The sequence below is a fragment of the Netta rufina genome (genome assembly GCF_964035555.1).
Source record: "Netta rufina genome assembly, chromosome: 28".
NCBI classification, from domain to species: domain Eukaryota; kingdom Metazoa; phylum Chordata; class Aves; order Anseriformes; family Anatidae; genus Netta; species Netta rufina.
Window position 1 is genome coordinate 2,577,818 of NC_140152.1, and position 18,225 is coordinate 2,596,042.

The 18,225-nt window shown below is 50.6% G+C and overlaps 1 protein-coding gene across 1 annotated transcript in view; it reads left to right on the forward strand.

The window, feature by feature from the left end:
• LOC311219390 (fibrillin-2-like) overlaps positions 1-14,735 on the forward strand; it is a gene marked incomplete at both ends in the record, with an annotated part of 114,671 nt that extends 99,936 nt beyond the window's left edge. The window contains 22 exons of the mRNA XM_084302510.1: positions 373-498; positions 1,000-1,125; positions 1,368-1,484; positions 1,745-1,873; positions 2,419-2,538; positions 2,928-3,053; positions 3,724-3,876; positions 4,265-4,330; positions 4,541-4,666; positions 4,890-5,009; positions 6,213-6,335; positions 6,635-6,766; positions 7,354-7,479; positions 7,944-8,150; positions 8,397-8,522; positions 9,702-9,824; positions 10,527-10,643; positions 10,875-11,003; positions 11,526-11,645; positions 11,964-12,195; positions 13,425-13,593; positions 14,361-14,735. Coding sequence (XP_084158636.1) covers positions 373-498; positions 1,000-1,125; positions 1,368-1,484; positions 1,745-1,873; positions 2,419-2,538; positions 2,928-3,053; positions 3,724-3,876; positions 4,265-4,330; positions 4,541-4,666; positions 4,890-5,009; positions 6,213-6,335; positions 6,635-6,766; positions 7,354-7,479; positions 7,944-8,150; positions 8,397-8,522; positions 9,702-9,824; positions 10,527-10,643; positions 10,875-11,003; positions 11,526-11,645; positions 11,964-12,195; positions 13,425-13,593; positions 14,361-14,735 — 3,188 coding nt within the window. The remainder of the gene's footprint in view (positions 1-372; positions 499-999; positions 1,126-1,367; positions 1,485-1,744; positions 1,874-2,418; positions 2,539-2,927; positions 3,054-3,723; positions 3,877-4,264; positions 4,331-4,540; positions 4,667-4,889; positions 5,010-6,212; positions 6,336-6,634; positions 6,767-7,353; positions 7,480-7,943; positions 8,151-8,396; positions 8,523-9,701; positions 9,825-10,526; positions 10,644-10,874; positions 11,004-11,525; positions 11,646-11,963; positions 12,196-13,424; positions 13,594-14,360) is intronic.
• Positions 14,736-18,225: the final 3,490 nt, after the last annotated feature.

Here is an 18,225-nt window from a genome sequence, read left to right on the forward strand (position 1 = left end):
CTTGAAATTATTTGACTTTTCTGCATCAAATCTTGGACAAAAAAAAAAATGCTGGTTTTTGTGAATGTTCCTTTCTGGTTTTCTCCTCTTCTGGTTTTAGTGCTTTTGTTTGTTTGTTTTCTTTTTTTTTGTTTGTTTTGTGTTTTTTTTTAGTGTTTGTAAATGCTATTGTTTAAAAGAATTGAATTATACCTAAAATGCATTATTTTATTACAAAGCAATAGAAAAATGATGAATATTGACACTAGTTGGAACAAACCACAGGTAACAATTCAGTTGATTCCAATTAGCCTCTCCAGCCCTACCAGGATAACGCCTGGTGAGTTGTTGGCACTCTGCACAGTCAAGGTGTGTACTTCTCTCCTCCCACAGACATTGATGAATGCAGCAGCGGGGAGAACCTCTGCCAGCGTAATGCTGACTGCATCAACATCCCCGGCAGTTACAGGTGTGAATGCTCAACTGGATACAAGCTGTCGCCTAGCGGAGCCTGCGTGGGTAAGATGGGAGCTGTTTGCTACCTATTCTAGAGGCACATGTGGGAGGTGCTGACCCCCCTAAGCTATTCATCTGGCTTTGCAGACCACCCTGTGTGGACCCAAGGAAGGACAGGATGAAGGATATGCCAGACCCATGCACTGGTTCCTGATCTTTTGTCAGGCTTGGGGGCCTGTGCTGTGATTATGGGATGCCTACACTTTTAGAATAATTCCAAGGGATTGTGGGCCCCTGGGGGTGAAAAAGGATCTCTGTGAATTGCAGCTTTAGTTTGGCAGCTCAGGCATTTGCTTTAATGAAACACTTCTTTAGAGACTGCAGATCAAAAAATCTTCTTGCTTGTTCTCCGTGAAGAGCCATATCTCTGAAAACTCAGATTCCATTCTGCTGTGCTGTTGCTCACAAACACAGCAAGCAGGGGTCTCCAAATGGTTAGCACCTCGACTTCTCCCATTTGGCCCATCCCTTCTGCTCACTGGTGCCCACTTTGCTCTGTTTTAGGTCGCAATGAGTGCCAGGAGATACCCAATGTCTGCAGCCACGGGGACTGTGTTGACACCGAGGGCAGCTACATCTGCATCTGTCATAACGGCTTCAAGGCCACCGGGGAGCAGACCATGTGCATGGGTCAGTGTGACTGCCCCAGCCCTGCACTGTCCTTTTGAGTGACTCACGGTGTCAGGATGGACATGAGCTCTCCCCAGCATCTGCTGGGTAGTGCCAAGGATGTGGCCACTGTGTCCTCTTAATCTCAGGCTGGCCTTGCAAAACCATAGACATGTGCAGCTCTCTGGACCCTGTCTGCGCATCCAAAACAATGTCTCTCAGCTCACATCGCCCCTCAATCAGCTGTGTCCTTTTCCCTGCAGATATTGATGAATGTGACCGGCAACCCTGTGGAAATGGGACCTGCAAGAACACGGTTGGCTCCTACAACTGCCTTTGTTTCCCTGGCTTTGAGCTAACACACAATAATGACTGCATGGGTGAGTTACACACAGTCCCAACTACACGGGTAATGGATGACTGGTGTCATCTGGCAAGAGCTGAAGGGCATTCAGTGGGTGTCACACAGGGGCATGCAGGGGGTGACTCTGGGTGCCACATGGCAGCTGTTATCCTGTCAGTGGCTATCGGGGTAGTTGGACATGTTACCAGTCAGAAATAAGGGGCTGGTCAAGGTGGTACACTGACACTCACGCTGTGCATATCTCTTCCCACTGTTCTTGTCGTTTCCCCCCCACAGACATTGATGAGTGTTCATCCCTGGTGGGACAGGTGTGTCGAAATGGCCAGTGCATCAATAGCATCGGCTCCTTCCAGTGCCTGTGCCAAGAGGGTTATGACCGGACCCCTGATGGGAAAAACTGTGTAGGTGAGTGTATGGGGAGCAGGCTAGTCCTCAGTGAGTTATGCTGTATGCTGGCATGGCTGGCATGGTGTAGTGCTAAGATACCTGGTCCCCAAGCTGGTCTACCTAAAGGTCTTCCCATCTGAGGCGAATGGACTCACTCACAATGCCCCAAGTCCCATCAAGTCAAAGCATTGTCATTTGACTGCCAATGGAAAACTGGATTGGACCCCACTACGCCTGTGTCTCAGTTCCAGCAATGCCAGGAACAGTCATGCGAGCCCCTTGCAACCAGCTGAGACCTGCAGACAAAGAGGGCAAATATTGTCTTGTCCATGCTCCTAAAGCAGGCAGAGTCGTACCAGCGTACCAGAGAACTACCCTGCAAGGCAGGACTGGTTTTGCTTGAGATGGTCCCAGCGCTGGTGCAGCCTGTGGGGCTCCAGGGACAGACAGGCACGTTGTACCCCGGTTATTTATGCCCACCACACTGCAGAAAAGGTACCCTCCACCTGAATTCTCAGAGCTGAGCACAGACGCTGCCATTGCTTATTTCCTCTCCTCTGCAGACATCAATGAGTGTGTGAGCCTGCCTGGGACCTGCTCCCCCGGCACCTGCCAGAACCTGGAGGGCTCCTTCCGCTGTATCTGCCCCCCTGGGTATGAAGTGCAGAACGACAACTGCATTGGTAATGTTGGCTCTCTGCCTCCTCCATTCTTAGCACAGCATGTGGTCACCTTGGGCTATTCCCAGAGCAACCATATTCTTCCTGGGTGGGCTGGGGCATGCATCACCACCCCCAAATATCCTCCTGAAAGCAACTGGGCACAGAGCAAGGCAAGGCCTGCTGCCAGGACAGGAGAGGGTCAGTGGTTTTGCTGTACCCTGACCTCTTCAATTGTCCGATTTGCCCTGAAGGTGGGTTAAAGGGTAAAGCCAAGCTTCCCATCCCCAAAAGGGGTGAGACCTGTGAGCAACAGAGCTCCCCAAACATCCTGACTTCACCTGGTTTTAATGTAATGAGCAAAGGAGCGACCTTTGCCTGTTCTGTAAGTAATGCATCTGCAATGGTCTCAGATATCAATGAATGTGAGGAGGAGCCCAATATCTGCCTCTTCGGGACGTGCACCAATACTCCTGGCAGCTTCCAGTGTGTTTGCCCTCCTGGCTTTGTGCTGTCTGATAACGGACGACGGTGCTTTGGTGAGTGTGGCTCTGCCTGCAGGATGGTGGGGAAGTACAGGACATGGCAAATGTTAGGACAAGAGGGAATGGCCTCAAGTTGCGCCAGGGGAGGTTCAGGTTGGATATCATGAAAAATTTCTTCTCAGAAAGAGTGCTTAGGCTCCCAGGTTGCCCAGGGAAGTGGTGGATTCACCATCCTTGCAGGTGTTTTAACAAAAGGGTAGATGTGGTACTTAGGGACATGGTTTAGTGGGCAATATTGGAGGTAGGGGGATGGTTGGACTAGATGATCTTAGCAGTCTTTTCCAACCTGAACGATTCTATGGAACACAAACACCACAGATAGAGTCAGGAGCTGGCAACAGCACTATTGCTGCCTGCTGTGCACCCGTAGGGGTGTGCTCAAGACAGAGAGTGTTGGGGGGGAGGTGGGAAGGGAGGCATGATAATAAAATGTCCTGGTTTGCCACCAGTTTATGCACAGCTCCAGGACAACTTGGTGTCTCTGAGCCAAAATTAAGGGGGGTGTGGGCTGCTCCCTTCCTCTGCAGCAGCACTGCCTGCCTCTAGAGCCATCCTGGACACAAGTGTCCAGAAGAGGACCTTCCTCATACTGAAGGGGAAAGGGGAGGATGGCATAACCACTGGATGTCTGCAATGCCCTGTGCATCTCCCTGTCCTTCCACAGACACTCGCCAGAGCTTCTGCTTCACTCGTTTTGACAATGGGAAGTGCTCTGTCCCGAAGGCCTTCAACACCACCAAGGCTCGGTGTTGCTGCAGCAAGATGCCAGGAGAAGGCTGGGGAGACCCGTGTGAGCTGTGCCCCCAGGAAGGAAATGGTAGGTGTGCTGGGCCCTAGCTCATGGGAGATGTGTCCGTGTGTTTCTCCAACATGAGCAGTATGGGGAAAGTGTGCAGGTTAGGCCAAACAACCTGCAATGAGAGCTATCCAGCAGAGTGCACTCCTTCGTCTTGGGAGTACTGCTTTGAAACCTAGTCACCCTTACTAGATTGCAGTATTCCCTGAGCCTCCAGCAACCATAGTCAGGTTACTGGGAAATTGATTGCTTATTTCTGTTTTGGATTTGCTCTCATTTCTTGGTGGAACTTTAGATAAGGGAAAAGCATCTCAGTGCTTCCAGATGCAAGGCGGGCAAAGGTGTTTCCCATACAGCTCTGAGAATGGAAGCATCTCTAAGCATATCTCACTTCTCTACTTTATTCCAGTTGCCTTCCAGGAGCTGTGTCCTTATGGTCATGGAGCCATCCCAGGCCCAGGTGACACCCGAGAAGGTAAGGTCTGATCTAGGGATGAGAAGAAATGTGTCCTGTGGGTGTGAAGCGTAGAAGCAACCAAACTTAGGCTATCTGGAGAGTAGTTTGGGTGGGTGTCCTCCCAAGCTCATCATCTCTGCTCACCAGCACAGTCACCAGCCCTGGTGAAGACAGATGTTTCTGGCCACATGCTCACATGAGGTTTCATTGCCTTGATTTCCCTTCTAGATGTGAATGAATGCTCGGAGAACTTGGGTGTCTGCATAAACGGGGCCTGCATTAACACTGATGGCTCCTTCCGCTGTGAGTGCCCCTTTGGGTACAACCTGGATTACACAGGAGTCAATTGTGTAGGTAAGGGTCTGAGTGGGGAGCACCGCTCCCTCTTGCATTTATCCTCCTTATGTTAAAGTCTATGATCATGCGCATGTGTGAAAAGAAGGATTTTTGAATTTACTTCTCCCCTGTCCCTTCCTTTTTTAAGCCTGGCTCCTGACTTTGCTGGGCCTTTTTGAATGCTCTGCCTGCATCTTTTGTATGTAACTCATCCTCTTAACGTGGTCCTGGCTTCCTTCAGATACAGACGAATGCTCCATTGGCAACCCCTGTGGGAATGGTACCTGCACCAACGTGGTGGGAGGCTTCGAGTGTGCTTGTGACGAGGGCTTTGAGCCAGGTCCCATGATGACATGTGAAGGTAACACTGCTGTGGGGCTGCCTTCATCCCCCATTGCACAGCTCCGGGATGAGAGGTGGGAGAAACCAAGTAAACACCTTCCTTCCTTCCTTCCACTATCCCTTTAGCTTGGATAACACTCTCCCAGCCAGATTTGGATTCTGGAGTCTTTCACTTACCAAAGTCATGTTAACATTACTCCATCCTGGCTGGGAGATGTAAGGAAAGAGCTGGAGTGAGGAGTGAGGAGTCCATGGGTTTTTTGCTCCAGCTTCCTTCCCAGTTGATGGGTTTTGCTCAAACTTTCAGAGCCAGTCTGGCTGAGGTCTGGGAGAATGTTTCCCACAGACAAACTGGCAAGGATCGCTGACACGTTTTTTGCTTTCTCTGTCACACAAGATGGGTATTTTACCTGGGAAATCCCCAGCCAGTGAAGAATGGTGGACATGTAGGGCTGATACAATGAGTCTTCATAGCTCTTGTGGGACACACTGCAACTGTGGTCTTCTAATCTTGGTTTGTTGGAGGTTAGTGGCATGTAGAAAAGTATGAAGCAGATATCTGGGGAGTCCCTTTTGTCTTAACAAGGTTTTTATTCTTTCCTGGTGGTCCTTGCAGTCCCCTGCTCCTTTTCCAAAATTCTCACATTTCTACAGACTCTCTGGGGCCAGCAAGGGCCTTACTCTCTTTGGTAAATCTGTGCCTAGCCCCGAGAGTGGCAGTGGTTCCCACAGGGTCCTTCATCCACCTGCCTCCATAGGCACCTGTACACAAATTGGGTCATTGCCCCAGAAAACCACAGCTGTGTCTAGGCTGTGTGCATGTCCCCACTTCATTGCTGCCTGGGTGAGTGAGCAGCAGTCAGGTCAGCCTCCAATGGACAGTGCAGAAAAGCTGCCTGGTCCCCATCTCCATGTACATCACAGCCTGTCCCCCTTGGCTTCCTCTGAGACCGGAGCCCAGGGTGAGTGCTGGAGGCCTACCTGAAGGCAGGAGCTGCCTCACCAAGGAGCCAGGTCCCTGTCTCCATTGCAGTTGGCTCAAACACCGTGCGTCTGTCCTGCAACAGCAGACCATGACAGGAAGCCTTGGTGAAGCCCAGAAAGTTCTCATGAGATGCCTGCCCAGGGGGAGAGTCTTCATGGGGAGGTCCACTGACATTACTGTCTGGCTGATCCCATTCAGAGCACAAAGTCATGATCTCTCCTCTCTTCTGCCTCCCAGATATTAATGAATGTGCACTGAATCCCCTGCTGTGTGCCTTCCGCTGCATCAACACCTTTGGCTCCTACGAGTGCACTTGTCCATCTGGATACGCCCTCCGAGAAGACAGAAGAATGTGCAGAGGTAAAATACCCCTTCTGCAGCCATCTGGGTCCATTTGGGTCCCACACCCTCCCAAGAGCCCGGCCCTTAGCCTGTCTCTGGTGCTGTACAGAGAGAAGGCAGGACTTCTGGGATGGTGTCTCTTGGCTTGTGCTCACTCTCACATCTACCCTGGTGTCTGTGCTGTGTGCCAGCCAGCCTTGACCATGGCAGTAGGGATTGACAGAGCACTGCAGATGTGAGCACTCAGTCTTTAGCTGCCCCCACGGTGGTGTAGATATGGAAGGATGAACATGGTCTCATAAAGTTCTCCGTTGCAGATCTGGATGAGTGTGTAGAGGGTCTGCACGACTGTGAGTCTCGAGGAATGCTGTGCAAGAATCTCATCGGCACCTTCATGTGCATCTGCCCACCAGGAATGCAACGCAGGCCTGATGGAGATGGCTGCACAGGTACCAAGGACCGGGCTGGGAGGGTTTCGCAGTGGAGCTGTAGACCATCCTAGGAGATGGTCTCCCCTAGGAGACCTGGGGCTGCCATCATCTAGCTTTCATTTATATCCTGTCAAACACATTCTTTCTGGGGTTCCCCATGGGTGAGAAGTTCTTGTTTTACTAGATGCCTGCACACCCTGCTCATCAGTGGACCCATTTGTTTCAACACAGGATGACACATTGCACCTGGTGTCCTTTTTCCTGAATTTTTCCATGTCTCTGTCAAGCTTCTTTGCACTGAGCTGCTTTTGGAAGGGCCAGTGCTGGCTAACCCAGATAGCATTAGGTACAAAAGGAACAGGCATTGTGCCCAGATCCACTCCTGGTCTGGCAGCTCAGCCACTTGCAGGTGGAGAATGTGCAAACCAGGGCTGCTCTGGGGGATGTCTGGGGAAAGTGAATGTATTTCTCATTCAGGAGAATGTGGGAGTGTTTCTTGGCAGTTGTGTGAGGGATTTTCAAACTGAGTGCTAGCATGGAACTCATGGAAAGCTGCAATTTGTCCCGGGCCTTGCTGCAGCTCTTCATGGCTCCTTCCTTCCTAGATGAGAATGAATGTCGCACCAAGCCTGGAATCTGCCCCAACGGCCGCTGCATCAACACAGTGGGAAGTTACCGCTGCGATTGCAATGAAGGCTTTGAAGTCAGCCCCTCTGGCACAGAGTGTATCGGTAAATACCATGTCCTGGTGGGTCTTGAGCAGTCTCTTCTTAGTAGCAGGTGGCACTTTTCAGGTGCTTCGGGATATCGGAGGGGAATTTGCCCAAGTGAATATTTGAAAATGTTGAACTACTTCATCTATCCCAGAAAGTGGGAGCTGTCATCCTCGGGTCAGGCTGCAATTTCGAACAGTGCCAGGGAGTGTTTCTGAGTACAAGAGATGACAAAGTCTGTGAAAGGACACTTGGAAAGGATAGAGTCAGGGACTAGCCTGGACACCCAGGTCCCGGCCTACAGGCAATGGCCTGGGTTGCCCAAGAAGACGGGTTGCTGGGGCATCACCTTTGCCTTTCACATTGTCCAAAGCACCCTAGCTCCACGCTGGAATTGACACAGGCAGGACAGGTTGCTCTGTTATCCCCGATGCTGACATTGTCTCACATCCTGAACTTGTCTCCCCACTCTCTCTATCCAGACACCCGCCAGGGATTCTGCTTCACGGAAGTACTGCAAACTATGTGCCAGATGTCCTCCACCAACCGCAACCTGGTCACCAAATCTGAGTGCTGCTGCAACAGTGGGCGCAGTTGGGGTCCCCAGTGTGAGCTCTGCCCCCTTCCTGGAACTGCCCAGTACAAGAAAATGTGTCCTCATGGTCCAGGGTACTCTACCGATGGGAGAGGTGAGCTGGGGGCCAAATCAACTTTATTGCAGAGAGGAGAAAGCAGAGACATGGGTACAAGCAGAATTCCACTGGAAACTGACTGGGACAACTCTACACAGTGCCTGAGCAGACAAGATGCCTCTGTGACGTTATTTAATCTCTGGCTCTCAGGGAGGGCCTGAGTTGCCCTGGCAGAGTGTAGTCACAGGAGCATGGGGACCAAGACAGCATTGGCACTAACAGGTCCTTCTCTCCCTCTCGCAGACATTGATGAGTGCAAGGTACTGCCCAACCTCTGCAAGAATGGGCAGTGCATCAACAGCATCGGCTCCTTCCGCTGCCACTGCAGGCTGGGCTACACCGCAGACATCACAGGCACAGCCTGCGTGGGTAAGTCAGAAGAAGGAAACCCATTCTTCCCATGATCTGCAGAGGTACCTTCCAACCTTGACCATTCTGTGACTGTAATTGCTCTGTACAGCCCTTGGTCTTGGCAGGCCTTCCTCTTCCCCTGCTTTTCAGCATGCAAAGAAAGGGTCCTGTAGCCCCCACCTGGGTCCTGGTCGCCACCTCTGCCCCTACTGCCCTGTGTATAGATGGCAGGGCTCTGCAGACTTTGTCCTATTGTATTGCAATACATAAAGGTCATCCCTCCCTGCTGTTTAACTCTATAATACCCAGGGTCCTTATTTTCTCCCGCTGACTACAGGGGTCACAGGGACATGGGGGTGCAGGGGGTAGGTGTGTGAAGGTGATGCAGAGACGAAGGTTTGTGAACAGCCAGATCTTTCACTGGCAGACCAACAGGCTCTAGCCAGCCTGAGTGCCACTTGGGGAATCCAGATGTTGATGTAAAAGGCATCCCTGGAATCATAGCTGCAGGTCTCTGGGAAATGATAGGAAATAGGAATAAGAAATGAGGAGGAGGAAGATGTGCCACACTTCCAGTGTTGAGACAGTGTTCAGGACCATGCCAGCAGCTGTGTCCTAGGTACAGAGTGGAAAAGAGGTCTCGGCTCCCAGAAACTAAGCTGTGTGTGAAGGGTAGATACGACCTTGAGCACCAGGCCAAGATTCTTCTCTGAACATCTGGGACCTTTCTCCAGCTCTTTGCCATCCATCCAGCCTTGCTCAAAGCTATGGGCCATTTTCAGAGCCCATTGCTGCCACTCCCTGTGGGGCAGAGGTGACAGCCCCCAGAAATAGGGGCCTGACCCCATCCCTGATGTTTCTGGTACTCAGGAGGAGCACACCCATCTCCTCAGCCAGGAGGGAACTGGGCAAGATGCACTCAGATACACAAGGTCACACCACACTGCATGTCTGAGCAGGGAGGTTATTCAGCCCTTTTCCTTAGGAGATCTCCTAGATTTGTTGTGCTGGCTTCAACAGGGGTGCTCCCTCAAAGCCTCTGTCTCTGCTCCTCTGCTCACCTGCTTCCTGAAGAGTGGAAAAGATGTATTTGTCTGGGGCAGGGAGTGGGGACCCCATGCAAAAGATGCATTTGTCTGGGGAGCCCATTCAACAGCACAAACTGTGAATGCTTTGTCTTGTGTCTCTCAAATTCAGATCTGGATGAATGTAACCAGTCTCCTAAGCCATGTAACTTCATCTGCAAGAACACAGAGGGCAGCTACCAGTGCTCATGTCCCCGAGGGTATATTCTACAAGAAGATGGGAAAATCTGCAAAGGTATTCACCCAAGAGAAGGATGCAGCAGAGATCCTGTCTCATCGCAGACAACTTGGAGACTGCAAGAGCTGATTAACATGTGACAGACCAGTCAGGTCCTTTTGTTCAGACAGAGGATAAGGCTAGGGAAGGAGAAAGGTGCCCTACTGGACCCTCCTGAACTGATTTCATCCCTCTACAAACACTAGACATAAAAAAAAATACTCCTTGCCCCTTCCTACAGATTGCACAGCCTATTGCGAGCTGTGCTGAGTCCCAGGAGCCTTGAAGCAGTGTGTATCTATCCTACAAGTGGGTTGGGCATGTCAGAGTCACCATAAGGGCTTCTCCTTGTGCTGCCATCAACCAGGCTGGGGCTTTGCCCACCTCTCCCAGTGCTGATATATCAGGCTGCAAGTAAGGTGGTCTGAGAGTCTGGGAGGGTCTGGGACTTGGGGCTTGCAGCAGAGACAGAGAAAAATCTGGCTCCTAAATATATCTGTATGCAATCAGAAGTCAGAGGCTCCCTGGACTTGAGATTCTCATGTGAGAACTTTGTGTGTGCTGTTCTGAGGCTGGTCCATGTCAGGTCCTGGTCTGCCCAGGCCCACTGTATATGCCCAGAACCACCATGTGTATGCGGGTGTCTTTGACTCAGACACCAAAGATCAGCGATCTCAGTAAAATAAATTGAGACACATGTTCTTATGCTTTTTACTTTAGACTTGGATGAATGTTCCACCAAGCAGCACAACTGCCAGTTCCTGTGTGTGAACATTATTGGAGGATTCAACTGCAAATGTCCCCCAGGCTTCACTCAGCACCACTCGTCCTGCATTGGTGAGTAGAAGAAGCATTCACTACTATGCTGTGCAGCACCACAAGTGTGCCTGGGGGCTTAGCTTCAACCCCATCAGAGACTTACCTGCCCCTCTCCAGCCAGCCTGGGATTGTGCATCTGACTTGTCTCTGTTATTGAGGATGAGCTAAGTACCAAGATGCCAAGCAGCTCTCCATAAAGCTGCACTGTCCTTGCGGCTGGACTTATAGGCAGCTGTCGGTGTTTTGCAGACAATAATGAGTGCACAGCTCAGCCCTCTCTGTGTGGAGCCAAAGGACAGTGTCTGAACACACCAGGGAGCTACAACTGCGAGTGTCAGAAAGGATTCTCCCTGGACAGCTCTGGTGTTAACTGTGAAGGTGGGTCTTTGTCTCTGGGACTTTGACAGAAATATGTTCCATATGGAAGAGTTCCTAGTTCACTCACAGACTCCAGGGTAGCTCTGCCCAGACAAGAAGGGTCCACTCCTTACTGTGGGAGCCCAGAAATCCAGAAAAGGAATGGACCTGTGTCTCACCATGAGAGACCTCATGCCCTGAAAAAAAACCACCAAGTGCTAAGCTAAAGGAAAGTCTGTGTTCAACACAGGCAGCATGAGGCAGAACAGACTGATAACAGTCCCGGCAGGCCAAAAGGCCATAAAGCAAAAAATATCCAAGCAGAAGCTACAGAGGGATACACGTGGACCTTGGGACTGAGGGTGTTATTCAAGTCCAAGCTGCAGAGCTATAATTAGGCAGAAGAACCACCCACCTACATGCACACACTGATGGATGACAATTCCCAAGCATGTACCACATGCACGTGGTCCCTGTGTGCCTGGTGCTGCCCACAGGACAGGGATTTGTCTCACTGCTGTTTGTTGTGTTACATTGCTGCAGATGTGGATGAGTGTGATGGAAACCATCGGTGCCAGCATGGCTGCCAGAATGTGCTTGGAGGCTACCGCTGTGGCTGTCCCCAGGGCTACGTGCAGCACTACCAGTGGAATCAGTGCGTGGGTGAGTGTGGGATGAGGGCTCTTGGATACTGGAGCTGTAGGGTGGGGGGTAGAGCCTAGCTCTGAGTCTCTCTCCAGCCACCCTGACCATCTCTGACAGTGGGTTCTGGGTTCATCTCTGCAAACCCAGCACTGCAGTTCCTGCCCTGCCCCAGAAGCAGGCCATGCCTCTACTCAGAGATGCTGTTCTTGCCCTGCCCCACTCTCTGAGCTCCCACTGCTCTTGATGCCAGCAGCTCCCTACGTCGAAGGAGGCTGGGGAATGAAGGCAATCCTCTTCCACTGAGTTTCTAACTAGTTCTGCTGTCTATGGGTGCAGATGAAAACGAGTGTTCCAGCCCCACCACCTGTGGCTCTGCCTCCTGCTACAACACTCTGGGAAGCTTCAAGTGTGTCTGTCCATCCGGCTTCGATTTTGACCAGGCCTTTGGGGGGTGCCAGGATGTGGATGAATGCTCAGCAGGTGGCAGCCCCTGCAGTTACGGCTGCTCCAACACAGATGGAGGCTATCTCTGTGGCTGTCCTGGAGGCTACTTCCGAGCAGGACAAGGGTAAGAGAGCGGCCAGCGGGTCACTGTAGGGGCACCTGGTATCTTTTCCATCAGGAAGATGCCAGGCATACTTCTGGGGGCACATTAACATGGGAATGTACCCACTCGTGCTTGCTGTTGTGACAGCACCAAGCCCACCCCTCTGGATCTATTTGCCTAAATTTCCACACCAGATCCCCACAGGCCTTACTTGTACAAAGCTGATTGCACACACTCACACACCTTCATTTATACTCCTGAGCTAATAGACGGACAGGGTTGGCCAGCCACACATAACCCACAGGAGCTCAGATTAATGTTGGGTGTTGGATTACCTTGGAGGGAATAGCAAAAACAGAAAGGAAGGAGGGAGCTCTGACTGTTTTGTCAGGACCACTTCCCTCAGAGGGAATCTCCCGAGCTGACTGTGCTGCAGGGAATTCTTAGACTTTGTTTAAGCATCTCTGGATAAAGTATATTTAAAGTGCATCTAAAGTGATGTTCAGAGGCTAAGACTTGCCCACCGTGGCCCAGCTTTATCAGCAAGACTGGTAACTGGCTCTCACCCCAGCTCATCTCCAGTCTGGTTCTTGAGCCATTTCTGTAGCCTTGGATGCCTTTAGACTCAGGTGGATCCAGAACCTGGAACTGCTTCCTTGCAAGGACCCTCAGCATTATGCAGTTCCACCTCCTGCCCCAGGACTCACTGTCTGTGAGTGACCAGCTTTCAGCATTATGAATCCTGAAGTGCAGCTGTGTGTCAGATGCTGTTCCAGCCCAGCCCAAATTCACTTTGTGAAGCAGAGTGTTTGACTGCTCTCTACTGACAGAGAGCAATCTCACACTTCTCTCCTGTGCTCTAAGTCACTTTTAAGAGGTCCCTCCTGCTCTCTGTAGGGGTTGTAGGTAACCAGATACCAGGTGATGGTGCCCGAACTCCACCACAATTTGTAGCTCAGGTCCCTGAGACTGGCAGCCAAGGACCTGAGGTGTGAGATGCATGTTTTGCAGTGTTACCACAGGTGCAATCTAATCCAGGGTGCAAGCAAATTAAACCTACTGCCTTATTAAATAAGATGTGGCCTGATCTCCCCCAGGCACGTACTGTACGCAAGACACTGCACAAACCATGCAGGACGTGAATCCACCGTTTTGTTTGGGTGCTACATGAAGAACCTGTGAGGGCAATGGTAAGATTTCTTTCTTGAAGCATGAATCTGAGATGGGTCTCTATGCTCTTTTGTCACCAGACACTGTATTTCTGGCTTGGGTTTTGGGAAAGGTACCTACCTTCCAGCACCCCAGGAAGAGGATGAAGACAACCTGCTCTCCCCTGAGACCTGCTATGAGTGCAAGATAAATGGCTACCCCAAAAGGGGTCGCCAGCGACGCAGCATCAATGGCACTGAGAGGCACCAGGTAAAAAAATCATGTCATCCCAGATGGAGTGGGGCAAGACAAGAGCTGAGTCACTTGGTGGATGGCAGTCTGTAGTAGATCCCATGCGGTGTCCATTTCTGTGGGGTTGTCTCAGTCTGAGGCAGAGACAGCATGTACCTGCCTTCACTGAGTGCTTGGGTGTTCATGGAGACAACCAAATCCAGAGGTCCTGCAGAAATAGAAGACCTTTCACAATATATCAGAGGAGGGTCAGGACACTCTAAGTGACACACACTTGTGTGGTTTGGGCACAAATGGCTGGAGATGCATGCAACCTAGAAATAAGGCACACGTTCCCTTGCAAGAGGAGCTGATAGGGTAACAGGTCCAACAGGACCACAGGGGACTATCAGCACTTAATGTTTGACTCGAGACTGAACCCGTCGGTCTAAATACAGGTTCTTCCTTGAAAGGAAGCTTTGGCCTCTGTCAAAGGCTCACCCAAGTTCACAGGCCTTCTCTGGACAGATAGGACTTGGAGGCATTTTCAGGCCTTGAGCAAAATGCCCATAGATTTGTTGGTGCTTTCCCTGAAGACTTGGGCTGTGGACTTGCTGGTTTTGTCTCAGAGATACAAAACAGAGAACCAAGAAACACTTAGGGGACAGTAAGGACCATAGAAGTTGCGCTCACTTCTGTGAGCTGCCTTGGGGTGTCCCATGAGGCAGAAACTCCTAAATCAAGTCTTTCTTTACCAGGCCATGAGCATTTCTTGGTATCTGTAACATGTCTGGCTCCTTCCATAGGATCACGCTGTGAACTTGGCCAGCATGGATGTGGATGCTCCGCTGTCCATGACACTGAACCTCTCCGACCTGGCTCACAAGGAGCACATCCTGGAGCTTCTGCCAGCTGTGGAGCCCCTGGAGAACCGTGTGCGGTACCTCATCTCCCATGGGAATGAGGATGGCTACTTCCGCATCCACCAAAAAGAGGGGCTCAGCTACCTGCACCTTGGCCGCAAGAAAATAGTGCCTGGCACCTACTTGCTAGAAATCGTGAGCGTACCCCTGTACCGCAAGAGGGAACTGCAGAAACTAGAGGCCAAGAACCACCTCAACTATTTAGCAGGGGAGCTGGGCCAAGCACTGAGGATGAAGCTCCAGCTCCAGCTCTACTAACAGCCATGAGACCCACCCACCATACCGACAGTACAATTCTTAGCCTTGCCATCCACATCTGGAAACAACTGCCTTTTCTCTCGCTGCACCCCCTGCCACCACCTCCCCCACTGCACTGTACAACTGATGGGAAATGTCCCTCTGGGCTCAGCACTTGCCTGGGCCTCACAGGGATACTCCATCCACTTCATGGGTTGCTTGGGTCAAAAACAAACCACACCACAAAAGATCTCATGAAAGCTTTGCCAAAGGTTCCAACCTTGTTAGCAGGGACACCCTCCCTGTGCTCAGCTCCTGCCTGTCTCCTTTAAACAAGATACTGTTGGTGTGAGCTGGCAGGAGCAGTACCACGGGGAAGCTGCCTGTCCTTCATGGTCAAAGGCCATATAGCACCCTACAGCCCAAAAAAATGGGAGGGGGGCTGGGGGCAGCTTTGGAAGGAGCTACAACACAGTGTGATGTTAGTGCATTTCCCAACAGCTCTTTTTCCTTCTTTGCTTCTGCATTGCCACTGTGGTGCTGCAGAAACCCTTCCATACCTACACTGGCTGCCCTTTCTCTCTCTCTCTCTGTCCTGTCCATGACCTGTGGTCCTTTTCGGCTCCTCTGTCAAACTGAAAAGGTCACTGGTGACTGAAGGGGCAGTTCAGATTGCTAACCTCACATCATGAAGCAGCCAGACCACAGAACCAGAAGATCCTGTAGGAAATGTAGGGTTCGGCACACTACAGCATGCTGAACGTGTGCACTCCCTCCAAAGACTGGAGTTGGAAGGGTTTTTCCAGAGCTCCAGCAAGTCCAGGGGTTAATGTGTCCTTGTATAAGTGAGGAGGAGCTCTGGAGGAAGACAAATAATTGCACTGTTGAATGTGGTTGAACAAACTAAACTGGCAGGAAAAATGTCATGAGTCTGGTTCAGAGCATCTGGATCCTTCCCTTGCCAGAGGGATGGAGAACTTGAGAGCATGCTGCAGAGGCAGGTTAGCTGGCCATCACTGATGAGAATGTTTGAAAATCCTGTAATGAAAACATCCTACCATAAGGAGCAAGATGGGGGTGGGTGGGCTCTGCAGCCTGGCAGGGAGAGAGAGAGGCAAGGACAGTCAGGCTTTCATTTTCCAAACAGCTTTTGACTCTGAGCTCCCACATCTCCGTAACACCAGTGGTTATAACCAGATTCCCCTGAGTCAGGAGCACTTCTGAAAATGGGGACTGGAAGTCACTCCCTTCTGATTGTTACATACATCTTGGTCAGTCCAGGGTAGCAACTGAAATACACAGTCTTTGGTTAATGCAGACAAAGGAAATGCACTAAAAAGAGTCTGGAAAATATGAATTAAGAAAATTAAGTTCTCCCTGCTGCCTCAACTAGTCTGTCCAGACTGTTCTGTCCAGGTGGGCTTTTCTTCCTCCCTCAAGAGCGTTTTTTCCACAACTGGTCTTTGCAATGCCATTTCATAGTTTTGTACGAATCTGCTTTCAATTCCGCATCAACGCTGTGCATCAGCAAAGGAAAGAAAGGTGCTAATTCACTCTGGTAACACACAAAACTACCTGATCAACAAATCTAAGGTGCTTTCAAAAGCTGGTGCTGGTATTGAATCATCAACATGAGTGCACTGTATCCATCCACCCTTCCGTATTTATGTTTAACCACCAAAGTTATGATTGCTTGTTGTTGTGAGGAGTGCATATTCCTGTAGCTTTTTGGGTACTTGCGAGGAGGGGGATTGTTTTTTCCTGGTACGCTGCCACCACATGGGGTGGGGGAAGTGTATGTATACTGTATTTGGGCTAATGTCAAACTTGAAAACTCTTTTGTATAATGCAGCTCCAGACTCTGGTTTTGCAAGAGTTCCAGAGCTTGTGACAGGATGGGTGGCCTGATGTTTGAAATTTTTTTTGTTTGTTTTGTTTTGGTTTGGTTTTTTTATTATTATTATTATTTTTGTTTTGATTTTGTTTTTCCAACAGGTGTTTTTTTTTTTAAAAAAAAAGCTATTAATAATAATAAATTAGCAGAGATGGGTTTGTGTGTGTGTTTTGAGCCAAAACTATCAAATGAAAAAGCTCAAGGTTTCCTTCATTCCTCTCTGGTGTGGTGTTTTTTGTATTGACATTTCTTGCTGGATGTTTCTGGGAAGCATTGAAACTGAAACCTGTGCCCCCCTTGTCCTGCAGAGAGAGATGGCTCTTTGTGGAATTCCTTTTTGTATCAGAAGCAACTGCAACAATAAAATTATTTTGGGTTAAGTGGTTCTGAGTCTTCCTCTTAGTCTGGGCACAGCAGTGGTTGGTGGCAGCGCTATGCTGCTCTGCTAGTTTCTCTTCCGTACTCATACTCTCACCCAGCTCTTCTACCCTTGCATAATTCAGCACCCTTGGGTACTCATAGTGGTTTTGGGGGTCCCTCCAAAAGCCTCAGAGCAGAAGATAGCTGAAGGAGGCGGGACAGACACTTTAAGAATCTTACCTGATCCTTTGCTCTCTCCCAGAGGGAAAGGAGAATGATGCCAGAGGTCTGCACCTGGAGAGGAGGCAGAGGGCATGCAGGAGACTAGAAGGAGAGGGGAAGAGTAAGAGCCTACAGACACATGGTGGGTCATGCAGGAAGGAAGTTGAAGGGGTAGGGTGCCCTGTTGGTCTGTATACATGCAAGGGGGTTTATGTGAGCCAGGAGGTGTGGGGCTGTAGCTGTATCATGGAGGTGGATGTGTGGGTGCAGGCATGTGTAAGAATGTTGGTGGAGCTGTGCAGAGCTGTGGGGGTGTACATGGAGTGTACATGAGTGTGCATAAATGTACTCGTGTGCTGAACGGTGCTTGTGCTGAGGCCATGCAATGCAAAGGTTGTCTCAACTGCAGTGAACATGACATGCACTGTGCTCAGGTTTTCGGCCATATGTCCCAGAGCCAGGGTCCAGCTGGTTGAGTTCAACTCAAACTCTTAGTTCCAGGCTGACGTTCAGGTTTTCAGTCTCCCTCGCAGAGCCAGAGCTGCACTTTCGGCTGCGGAGCCATGAGCCACAAGAGGGCACAGCATCCCAAGGACTGCGAGGAAGCCCATCACCTCCCCGGGTGATGGGAGAGCGGGGGCACCGCTGGGTGAGGGGACAGTTAAGCAGAAGAAAACACTCCCACTGAGATCAGGTAGCTGCAAACAGCTAAATGGCCGCCTGGGCTGCCAGGCTTGGCACTAGTTGAGTGGTATCAGTCTCGTGTTGGGTAGTGGGGAGAGAGGTTCCACAGAAGCACTGGACTTGGTGCCCATGTCCTGTCAGCCACTCTTTGCTGCCTGTGTGATGCTGACCCTAATACCAATGCCCCTGCACTATCATGGCCATCCTCATGACAGAAAGCTCCCAGTGATTTTTCCTATCAGAGTATTATGGAGCTGTAACTTGCCATTCCCCCTCTGTCCCTCCTGATGCAGCCATGGGGATAACTCACTCCTAGGCCCAGGGACACATAGCACCCAAACTGGTCCCTGA